At 37.4% G+C, this 12,609-nt stretch overlaps 2 protein-coding genes across 2 annotated transcripts; both read right to left on the bottom strand.

Moving 5' to 3' along the window:
- Positions 1–219: 219 nt before the first annotated feature.
- Positions 220–3,497, bottom strand: LOC113321580. Its single transcript, XM_026569465.1, has 2 exons — positions 1,835–3,497; positions 220–1,588 (listed from the first exon to the last, which is right to left on the bottom strand). Exons 1-2 carry the CDS (start codon positions 2,908–2,910, stop codon positions 364–366), a joined length of 2,301 nt encoding a protein of 766 aa, XP_026425250.1. The 5' UTR covers positions 2,911–3,497; the 3' UTR covers positions 220–363.
- A 6,559-nt stretch (positions 3,498–10,056) lies between these two features.
- Positions 10,057–11,235, bottom strand: LOC113274548 (F-box/kelch-repeat protein At1g57790-like). Its single transcript, XM_026523923.1, has 2 exons — positions 10,857–11,235; positions 10,057–10,736 (listed from the first exon to the last, which is right to left on the bottom strand). Exons 1-2 carry the CDS (start codon positions 11,233–11,235, stop codon positions 10,057–10,059), a joined length of 1,059 nt encoding a protein of 352 aa, XP_026379708.1.
- Between the last annotated feature and the right edge of the window lie 1,374 nt (positions 11,236–12,609).

The following is a 12,609-nucleotide window of genomic DNA, read 5'->3' as shown; positions in this document are numbered from 1 at the left end:
TAAGCCAACAAATCTTTGTGCGGACTGCTCACAAAAATTGCCGGACTCATCATATTAGAGGTGGACAATTTTAACATCAACAATTTTTCCTTAGCAGAGTTGCCTCTTTCTTAGCAAGTGTAGCATACTATGTATAAAAATTATAGTAGTTAGCAATCGCACTGCTACCTGCAGATATTTAGATGAAAAATACTATTGTCGACTTGCAGATGCAGTTATTTCTAAGTTGCAAGGAAAAACTTATATATAAAAGAAATCACTAATGTTACAATTACGTTCATACTACTGTTACAAGGGCACTCAAGATACTACTGTTACAATGTTACAACAGGAGTCCAATAGATGGTTTCTGGCAGGATGTATCTAGATGTTAAGCCAGTTAAGATATCTATCTTGAGTCTCCGACCAATTTGGTTCAATCCAGCTGCAGTGCAAGTTCTCTTTCGAATCACGATAATCTTTAGCACAATGTTTACTCCCAAAAGAGTGATACATACCCGTATCAAGAGAATAGTATACAATTCCTTCATTATGCAACCTGGGAAAAAAAATCTTGTTCTCCATTCGACTAGTCGGAGCCTTTGCAGAGGTACAAGAAGTATTGCTAATACAAAACATATGCTGACCCAAATGTTTGACTTCAACCCAAACCATATCAATGTCGTTCAATCTAAAAATACGAACCCATTTTCCTAAATGGCCTAATAACACAGACATAAGTTTTCCGTCACACTCCACCAAGAAACTCTTGTAAATATACTCGCAATTTGGTGGGTTTATCATGGTGAGAATTTCCCAACTAATGTCAGGCCCTAATTTAAATATCCCCAAAGTTCCGTTGAGGTCTAAGCAATAAAAAGCTCCACGGTAGAAAACCGGATTGTTAAAGTTTAGCTCGAAATCCATATTTTTCCTTCTGGTGGGTAAATAAACGTTACTACAGACATCCTGGGTCCAACTTTCATCTCCCCGTTTGATAAACAAGATTTCAACCTCATCACGAAACCTTTTATTAATGGCAAAGACTACGCAATCTGAACAAGTCGGCAAGGACGAGAATGAGATACCTGTGAAAGCATAATGAAGGCACGAATCTGGCAAGTCTGGAAGTTTGACAGTTGATCTCGTAAAAGGATTGTAGAAGAACAAAGTCTTGCCTTTTGACAAGAGCAACCATCCACCTTTTGAGAAGCGAATTCTAGAAGCTTTCAGAAATTCAGGGACGTTCATGAGGTAGTTCTCATTATAATGCATTGGATTTACAAAGTTGTAGACTGCTTGGTGTGTAGGGAAAACCAGCCATGGGGATAAATCTGTGGTCTGCACTGTCTTGGTAGATGAGGATCTTCTCAAATCTAACATCGTATGATATTTTTTACCGACTCCACGTAAATGTATGTAATCCAGTGTATGCAGATAATTTGATATCAACCATACCATATGATCATCCTTAAGCATCATCCATTCCTTAACATCCTCTTTATCACCTTTTTTGTCCAATGTTCCGTTCTCAGTTGCCGCAATAACTTTATGTATGCATTCATTCTTTGTTGACACATGTTCTGTTGTTCTTATACTGTAACCGAATCTACAAAACAAAAGAACGTAACATTATCAGGCAGTATCAAAGGTGCAAGTGACTATTGAATCAGAAAGGTCTTCATCATACAACTCTCAATAAAAGACATCCTATTTGATAATATTTTTTTTTTGCAGAAACGGAGGAAATATTTGATATGAAAATGAGTGCAACTCTTATTCACAGTTACTTAGACACAAATATGGAGGATACAAGTAAGTCGTTTTATAACCAACTCAAAAATGGAAAAATTACCTTGGAGTTGCATAAATTATCAACCATTCAGGCGTGCACCATGGACGTGGTAAATCAGGACATGGGAAAGAAAGCAAAATGCTATCATCTTCCAAGTCATATTTGTACAAGCTCATTTCTTCATCACGTGTATAATACACAAAACCCTTTGAATAACCCAAATCTGAGGCCAAGCAAGACAGTTGTGTATTGTTACTCACAAAGAAGACGCAGTCATCCATGCTTTCCACTTCCTCCCAAGTCATTGAAGAGAAGTCCAATTTCCACACATCTATGCTGGTCACACAGTTTTCATATATACCTCTTGGAAAGCAAAGTCTACGAATTTGAAAAACTTCACCAAAAGATTCTACATAATAGAATTGACATCGACAAGGTAAATCTCCTGCTACCACTTCAAGTCGGGAACTGTTGTAAGTGAGACTAATAGGATCACTTACAGCGAGAGTTTCGGTATCCTCAATGCCAGAACCATGTTGTATTGTGATCTCGATGAAAGCATAATTTAAACACATTACAAACAACTTACCCTTGTAATAAAACATTGATTGAAGATGGTCACCAACATCAACAAACTCATGTTTTCTCCATTCTTTTTCACCAGGGTGACAATAGATTAGAATATAGCGCCTTCCGCCGCAATGATAAAGGATATAAACCATAGAAGCATTATCAACATTATCATCATAGCAGCTATTTCTACTGAGCTGAGGAGGTGAAGACAAAACAACATCTTTGACTGTATGATCATCAACCAGATCTGGTAAACTAGGTAAGTGTATGGTTTCTAGTGAAGCAGGATTCCATAGAAAAAATTCTTTATAATTGAAATTTGGGTCTTCATCATCAAAATTAAGAACGATTACCCATCCTTGATGAGAATTCTTCTGCCAATATCTCTTAATACTCAACTCTGGTATGAATTTTTTGAATGATTTGCTATTCTCTTCAGAAATATCACAGAAAGTCTGAAACTTAGGGATTTTTCCATGTGGGAAAACAAGCCAAGGTGCTGGTCTTGGTGATGGTGGGAGCTTTCGTTCGCTTCTCTGATGTGATAACTCTGATTTTTCCATGGAATCTGAAGAGATACAGCTGAACAGATTGAGCTGAAGAAGAAGAGATTGAGCTGAAGATCTAGGAGCAACCCTAACTCTTTGATTGAATTGAAGCACTTGAACAGAACAAATCAAGGTGTATTTATAAGGGAAATTGATTTCTAGAATTGACTGAATTAACCCGTTTTCAATAACGAAATGTATTCCTCCATTCCTTCCAAATCTGTTCTTCAACAATTTAGGAAACTAGATTCCAAATTCCAACAGATCTGAATTGGTGGTTAGGGTTCAGTTTTACCTGCACGGAGATACCCGATCCTTATAAAAATCCAACCTTTGCCTCTAACTCCATCCATCACCATAGCTATTGTTGATTGTATCTTGACATTATCATCATCATCACCAAACTTCTCAACTCACTCTCTCTTTTCACTGATACTGAATTCCAGATATTGGTGTGTTTGATTGATTGAAATTGATATGAGAACGCTTAGTCCCTCTGATTTTACATGCGGTCTCCCAACCCTCCATCTAAAAGATCTAAAAATCCAATCTTTATCGTCAAAGTACCCAAAGCACTTTGGTCTCAGTTCAGTAGATAGAAAAGTAAAGTAAGGACCCACTTTCTTTCTTTCTGAAAAAACAAAACAATATAAAACCAAAGAGCTTCCGCTCTTCGTCTAACTCATGTTTATTCGTGGTGATTCATGAATTTCAGTTGGTTTAGTGTTGGAATTGAACGATACTATTGGTTCGTAATGAATAACTGATGCAGGTCATACTACAATTCCAGAAGATTCCGCTTAGAGGTTTGGCTTTCATGGTTTCCTAGTTTCAGTCTTTCTTATTTTTAGGATTCTTTTAGATTTCTTTTTAGTTTTCTGTTTCCTAATTTAGTTATTCTTCAAGCCTATATAAAGGCTAGATTAAGTCTTGTAAGATCTATCTATTACTCAATCAAATTATTAAACACAAAACTTATCATTCTCTTCTTGCTTGAATTCTCTTCTCTTCTTACTTATAGCAATCTAGTATTGCTTTCTTTTACCTTGTTCCACATTAGTTGGTATCAACCGCTTAGTTTTAGGTTTTCATCCTATAACTTGATCCTTTACATCGCTTCCGCAACACCTTTCAATCCTTTTTTTTCCTTTTCGTATACAAAAAATAAAATAAAAAAATATGACTGCTCAACCAGTTACTCTAGCAGCAATCGAAGCTCTCATCAAATCTCATACCGAGATTTTGGCAAAAAAAATTACTGAAGCTCTTGAGAAGTCCATGGAGGACAAATTAGGGTTAAGAGATACCAAGCTTGACACTATGCAGAATCAACTTTTGAAGGTTGCAAAACATATAAATCTAGATTTGGATATGCCTGAGCTTGTAGACTTAGAAGGAAAAACTAAAGAAGATATACTTCAGTTTTTACAGAATGATGAAGTACCTGAAGATGTATTGCGTACTTTAAACATTAAGAAACCGTATGAAGGTTTCATAGGTCATTCAAAGAAGAAGATAGTTTCTCCTGCACTTGACAGTGATGATGAAGATGAACGTGAGAACGATCTAGAGAAGAATTGGATTGAAGAACGACGTTTAAAAACTGGTCACAACCCTTACAGTTCTTTACCAGAATATAAACTAAAAGCTGATATTCCCAACTTCTATGGAAATTTTCGTATTGAAGAACTAACTGATTGGTTCTTTAAGGTAAAAGCTTTTTTCGAATTCATGGAAGTCCCTGAAGATTCTAAGGTTAAACTTGTGACATACAAACTCAAAGGAGGATCTGCAGCTTGGTGGGATAAGATCTGTGATGATCGTAGAAACGCCTAACAAACCGAAAATACGTACTTGGAAACGTATGAAAACTTTGATCAGGGATAGGTTCTTACCTAGAGACTTTATGCAGCAACTTTTCATCAAATTACAAAACATTCAGTAGGGGGCACGAACTGTTGAAGAATATGTGTCAGATTTTTATAATTTGGTCGCACGAAATCAACTCAAAGAATCTGAAGAACAGTTAGTTGCAAGATTCATTGCGGGACTGAATAGATTAATACAAAATGGTATGACTCATTCAGTTTTTACTATGGTCGAGGTTGTGCAGCAAGCTATTAAGATAGAAAATCGTCTTATTCGTTCTTCTAGGATTTATCCATCCAGACAAGGGCGTTATCAAAATACTTACAGGGGTACCAATTCATCTCAAAAAATTTCTCCAGATATTGTTTTGAATATTCCCAGGCCTCCTTATGATGATGTTAGCCATTCACATCGACCACCTAGACATATTGTGCCTTATACTCCACCTCTGGCTACACCTATCTTAGCCAATCCAGTTGATCTTCAGCCGGGTCAGCAGTCTCACTCTCTGCAACCAACTCCTCATACTACAAGGAATCGGTTTCATAACAGGAAACAACAATTTCCACCGCAACAGCGAGCTAATAATGCTTATACAAAATTTCGTGGAGATAAGTGCAATAAATTTCAGCAATCGGGGCACACTTCTAGTGATTGTCGGAAATTCAATGCTTTGATTGGTGAACCTCAGTTCATTAATGAAGTCACTGGTGCGCTTAATGAGTTCGAAGATGAAGACTCACCTGGTGATGACGACGAGTTTGTTGGGATGATTCGTCCATTATTTCTTACTCAACAATGCAAGTCTCAGAGACACAGTATTTTAAATCAAGATGTTATATTGGGGGTAAAATCTGCAAGATGATAATTGATAGTGGCAGTGTGGATAATTATATTGCTGATCACGTAGTTAAGAAGCTTGAACTACCAGTAACTTCTCATCCAGAACCTTACACTGTAGGATGGGTTAATGCCTCTAGCACACAGAAGATTACTCTTCAGTGTTATGTGTCATTCTCTTTTGAGGGTTATGAAGACACAGTTCTATGTGATGTCATTAATATGACGGCAACCCATCTTCTTCTTGGCAGACCTTGGCAATACGATCTTCACGGTTCACAATGGATTCGAGAATACTTACACTTTTGTTCATAATGGGAAAACCAAGGTTCTTAGTCCATCCAATTCCACTTCAAACTCTTGTGCGCAGACTGATGCTGTCGTAGCCACTGTTATTCGTTCTTTGCACCCACAACATTCTTTACATTCCCATGAAGATTCTAAGCCTATGATTGAGTTGCCTGCAAAGGTGAAGCCCTTATTATTTCAATATAATGTTTTATTTCCAGATGAACTACCAACTGCATTACCTCCTTTACGGAATATTCAACACTGCATCGATTTTATTCCTGGAGCCTCTTTACCAAACCAAGCACACTATCGCTTGAGTCCTGCTGAGCATGAGATATTACAGGGACAGGTAAATGATTTGCTTACAAAGGGTTTGATACGACCTAGCAACAGTCCTTGTGCCAGTCCTGCCTTCTTGGTTAGTAAAAAAGACAATGGATGGAGGATGTGTATCGATTGCAGAGCATTAAATCGCATCACCATTCCTTATAGATTTCCGATCCCGCGTATTGATGATATGATTGATTTACTGTCGGGCTCTATTATTTTTACTAAGTTGGATTTACGCAGTGGTTACCACCAAATACGCATTCGAGGTGGAGATGAGTGGAAAACAGCATTCAAGACACGTGAAGGTTTATATGGCTGGTCATGCCATTTGGGTTATCTAATGCACCTAGTACTTTTATGCGACTTATGAATCAGGTTCTCCAACCCTTTCTCAGTAAATTTGTTATTGTCTATTTTGATGACATACTAATTTTTAGTCGCAGTGAGCCAGAACACCTCCAACATCTTTCACAAGTGTTTCAAGTTCTTGCTGACAACTCTTTATATGTTAATTTGAAGAAGTGTACCTTCATGGCTTCTTCAGTAACATTTTTGGGATATGTGATTTCTACTGATGGTATTCATGTCGATCCTTCTAAAGTTCAAGCAATTGAAGATTGGCCAGTTCCTACTTCTATTCGTGATGTTCGTAGTTTTCATGGTTTGGCTTCTTTCTATCGAAGATTTGTGAAGAACTTTAGCTCTATTTCTGCACCTTTGACTGACTGTCTCAAGAAGGAGAAGTTTGAGTGGACGGAAGCAATGGATAAAAGCTTTATTCTTCTTAAAGAAAAGCTTTGTACGACCAATTCTTGCACTTCCGAATTTCAACAAGCCTTTTGAAATAGATTGTGATGCATCTGTTGTTGGTATTGGTGCAGTATTATCACAGGAGGGTCATCCAATTGCATATTACAGTGAGAAGAATTCAGATGCACAAAAGAAATGGTCTACATATGAATTAGAGTTATTGGCTCTTGTTCAATCTCTTAAGCAGTGGCATACTTATCTTATACATAGGGAATTTGTTGTCAACACTGACAACCATGCTTTGAAGTTTTTGAATACTTCTGCTAAAGTTAACAGAATGCATGATCGATGGCTTTCCACACTCAACAAATAACTTTCTCCGTGAGACATAAAAGTGGCAAATTGAATCAAGTTGCTGATGCCTTAAGTAGAAGAAGTCATCTATTAACTACAATTCGTAATGAGAGTTATGCATTTGACTATATCAAAGACATTTATCCAGAAGATGAAGATTTTGGCAAACTATGGGATCAATGCAGTTCTCAAACTCATGGGGTTGATGATTTTCTTATACAAGAAGGTTTTCTTTTTAAAGGGAATCGATTATGTATTCCTCAAGGGTCTTTACGTTTACATCTTATGCGAGAATTACATGGCAGTGGTCTTGGTGGTCATTTTGGGAGAGATAAAACCATTGCCCTGATTGAAGAAAGATATTTCTGGCCATCTTTGAAACGTGATGTACAAAAGTTCGTACAAAAATGCATGGTCTGTCAGAGAGCAAAGGGTACAATTCAAAATACCGGGTTGTATACTCCTTTACCAGTTCCTGATGCACCTTGGGTTGATATAAGTATGGATTTTATACTTGGTTTACCTCGTACTGCTAGAGGTAATGATTCTGTTATGGTCGTAGTTGATCGTTACTCTAAAATGGCTCACTTCGTGGCTTGTAAGAAATCAACTGACGCTTCTAATGTTGCTTCTTTGTTCTTTAAAGAAGTAGTAAGATTGCATGGGGTTCCAAAGTCTATCACTTCTGACAGAGATACCAAATTTTTGAGTTATTTCTGGAAAAGTTTATGGATGCGCTTAGGCACAGTTCTACAATTCAGCACAACTTCACATCCGCAAACTGATGGACAGACTGAGGTTGTTAATAGATCACTTGGGAATTTGATTAGAGCTAAGTGCCTGGATAATAGTAAGCAGTGGGATGTGTTATTGCCACATATGGAATTCGCTTTCAACACTTCTGTGAATCGTTCTACTGGGAAAACTCCATTTGAGATTGTGTACTCTAAAGTACCTAATCATACTCTTGATTTGGTAGCCTTACCCACCACACAGAGTACAAACACTGCAGCCGACTCTTTTGTAGACAAAGCAACTGAATTACATAATGAAGTAAAATCTAAACTGGAGAAGTCCAATTCTAAATATAAAGAGGATGCTGATAAACACAAGAGGTTTAAAACCTTCAAGGAAGGGGAGCTCGTGATGATACATCTAAGAAAAGAGAGATTTCCAGTGGGTACTTATAACAAAACCAAGATGAAGAAATATGGTCCTTTCAAGGTTTTAAAGAAGATCAATGATAATGCTTATGTTATTGATCTACCAAATGATTGGAATATCTCCAACACATTTAATGTTCAAGAGACTTTTACGTTTCATGGTGACAATGAACTTCTGGTTTGTTTGGAAAACTCGAGGACGAGCTTTACTCTAGAAGGGGGGACTGATGCAGGGCATACTACAATTCCAGAAGATTCCGCTTAGAGGTTTGGCTTCCATGGTTTCCTAGTTTCAGTCTTTCTTATTTTTAGGATTCTTTTAGATTTCCTTTTAGTTTTCTGTTTCCTAGTTTAGTTATTTTTCAAGCCTATATAAAGGCTAGATTAAGTCTTGTAAGAGCTATCTATTACTCAATCAAATTATTAAACACAAAACTTATCATTCTCTTCTTACTTGAATTGTCTTCTCTTCTTGCTTATAGCAATCTAGTATTGCTTTCTTTTATCTTGTTCCACATTAATAACCCAGCAGTATTGCTTCCTTAGTATTTGTTGTAGGACTAGGATGTTAACATGTTGTTTCTCAAAGGTCTCAAAAATTAATGTTACACTCATATATACCTTTTCTGTCTTTAGTTGGTCAAGCATTTTATTATTTTTTATTACTTAAGTTCGATAAAATGCTTTTTACTGTATTTTTCTAGGATCTGGACGCCCGTAAAAGCAGATGAATTATTCATGGAGAAGATGCAAAATACTTTCCGTAGACTGTAGGTGATATTGCTGAGGCTGAAAAATAAGAGTGATATCATTTGGGGCTGCAAGTTATGAATATGGTCTTTCTTATGTCAGAAAATATGAACCTTGACGGAGATACCAGAAGCTAAAGAGCTCCCTTGGAGCCACACTTAGTTTGGATGAAGAGTTCGAATTTATCAAGAAGTTATTTATAATCTCCGATACATCGTGAAGACCCAAATCCCAACCCTTAATCTTTTGTTTAAGACTTCAAGTTTGAAGATGAGTCGAACCCGTTAAGAGCACCCCAGGTGCTTTTAAGAAACAAAAATTTCAGTCTTCCTCGGCAAAATAAGGAAAAGATGAAATTTATCATAGATTTCCGTCGTAATGTTTCAATCATGCATTTCAATTAATGATAGTCTTCTCTCACAAACCTCTTCGAAATTCTATTGTTCATCAGTTAAAAGGTAGACTAAAGCCCATGCATCCGCAGAAAATAAAAGTAAAGAAATTAAACTGCAGAATGCTCGGTTCAAGAGATGCCAATAGCCCGTGCATCAGCGGGCATAAAAGGACTTGTCGTAATAATATGTAGAAAGCATCGCACAGTTCCACGCAATGAGATTTTAGCATTGCGATGATAAACACAGATGCAGTTACTGGCCATCCTAATAAGACATTATTAGGACACTACGTATATAAAAAAGAAAATACTAGTGTTACAATAACGACTACACTAGAAAAAAAGAAAAAAAATTTATAGTTAATATATAATACCACGCTACGGGGAAAAAGAACAGCAAAAGGAGGCTAACAATATAATTCAGATGTCATACCAGTTACGATATTCATCTGACATCTCTGACCAATTTGGTTCGATCCAACTGCAGTTTAGTTTCTCCTTCGAATCACGACAATCTTTAGCAGAATGTCTGCTCCCAACGCAGTGAAATATGCTTGTTTCAAGAGAAAAATACAAAATTCCTTCATTGTGCAACCTCGGAAAATAGATCTTGTTCTCCATTTGACCAGTCGGAGCAATTGCTGAGATACAAGATGTATTGCTAATGAACAACATATGCCGTCCCAAATGCTTGACTTCAACCCAAACCATATCAGCGTCGTTCAATCTAAAAACACGAACCCATTTCCCTAAATGGCCTAATAACACAGATAAAAGTTTCCCTTCACATTCCACCAAGAAAGTCTTATAGATACACTCACATTTAGGACGGGTCACAGTGGCCAATATTTCCCAACTACTGCTGTGCTCTATTGTAGAGACTCCTAAAGTTCCATTGTTGTCTAAACAATAGAATGCACCGCGATAGAAAACGGGGTTGTTAAAATCCACCTCGAATTTCATCATTTTCCCGTCGGGAGGTAAATAACTAGAAGGAAAGGAATCATTTATCCATCGGTCATCACCCCGTTTACTGAAGAACGTGAAAATATCAGACGTCTCAGACCCCACTCGTTGACAGATGCCAAAAACTACGCAATCTGAAGAAGTAGGCAAAAACGAGAACGAGATACCTCAGAAATTAAGGCAGGGATCATCTGATAATTCTGGAAGTTTGATAGTTGATCTCGTGAAAGGATTGTAGAAGAATACTGTCTTGCCTTTTGACATGAGCAACCACCCGCCTTTTGAAAAGCGGATTCTAAAACCCTCGAACGATTCGGAAATGTTCATGAGGTAGCTCTCATTATTATACATTGGATTTACGAATTTGTAGACGGTTTGATCACAGTCAGGAGAAACCAGCCATGGGGATGCATCTGCGGTCTCTAAAGTCCTAGTAGAACTAGAAAGGGATCTTCTCAGGTTGATTAACGGTAGATACATTTTACTCACTGCACGCGAATGTAGGTAATCCACTGGATGAAGATAATCTGAAATCAACCGGAAAACGCACCAATTCACTTCCCCAGTATACTCTATCTTGTCATCAGCAGCTACATAAACTCTGTATTCCTTTGACTTGACAGCTTTACCCATGTCTGTTAGGATTAATGCCTTAGGATTAACCTCACAAGACACTAATAGTTCTTTGGATCAACGTAGAACTAAAGAAAACAAAAATAAGATGCACTAAGCGAAACAAAGAAAGACACAAGATTTAACGTGGTTCGGAAATATGCCTACGTCCACAAACGGCTACGATCAACTCTTATTATAGAACGAATTATAGAGAATAAACCACAACTATGACCAGCAGGATGCTGTTCACAAACCCTAAACAATTCTCTATGAACCAAACGTTCTAAACCCTAAAATTCTCTAGTTATGAGAACTCTTCTCTGAATTGCGATGTGTGTTTTTCCCTTAAGACTTGTACACCTATTTATATAGGTTACAAACTTGTCTTCCAAGTATATGAGTTATACTAGTAAACCTAAACATAGCTACAAAAGGAAACCTTGAGCTTAACTAAATTAGGAAACCTCTAGCTATACTAAATTAAGGAAACACCTAGACGATTCTAGAATACTCTATAATCATCCTAAAACATCGACAACATAACAATTCTCCACCTTGACGATGTTTCCACCAAGCTGAGCTTGATCTTCTCAAGTTAACCGCAGCCTCAAATGCCCCTAGGGCCTCAACAAGGAGCAGTATTGATCAAGCTGAGACACCTCTCAAACTTGACCTTCAGAACGACTTTCGTCAACATGTCTGCTGGATTATCTTCAGTATCAACCTTCAATAGTTGTACTAATCCGTTATCAACAACTTCTCGTACCTTATGATAACGAACATCAATATGCTTGGTGCATGCATGATAAACTTGGTTCTTAGCTAAATGAATAGCACTTTGACTATCACAGTTTACAACAACACTCCGTTGTATAATCCCCAAGTCTTTAACAAACCAAAAGCCATAATGCTTCCTTAACAATCTGTCACATTAATATACTCTGCCTCCGTAGTAGACAATCTACGATTGGGTTGTAACATATACCTCCAACTGATAGGTCCTCCACTCAATGTAAACAATACCCCGAAGTAGAACGACACTTATCCCTATCACCCGCACAATCAGAATCAACAAATCCACAGACGTTCAATTCTGCTCCTTCTCAAGCACTAAACCAATATCCAAGGTCCCTTGAAGATATCTCAAAATTCCCTTCACCGCATACCAATGTGCTCTTCCAGGATTAGCCATTAACGACTAACTAAACCAACTGCCTGTGAAATATCCGGACGAGTACAAACCGTAGCATACATCAAAGAACCTACCGCATTAGCATAGGAACCTTGACATAAACTCTTTCTCCTCAGTTATAGTAGGACACAATGTTTTGATAACTTAACTGTAGGAGGAATTGGAACACTAATATCTTTGGAGTTATGCATTCCAAAGCG

This window comes from Papaver somniferum, chromosome 1 (genome assembly GCF_003573695.1).
Source record: "Papaver somniferum cultivar HN1 chromosome 1, ASM357369v1, whole genome shotgun sequence".
In the NCBI taxonomy this organism is placed as follows: Eukaryota; Viridiplantae; Streptophyta; class Magnoliopsida; order Ranunculales; family Papaveraceae; genus Papaver; species Papaver somniferum.
This window is presented reverse-complemented; position numbering and strand designations above follow the sequence as displayed.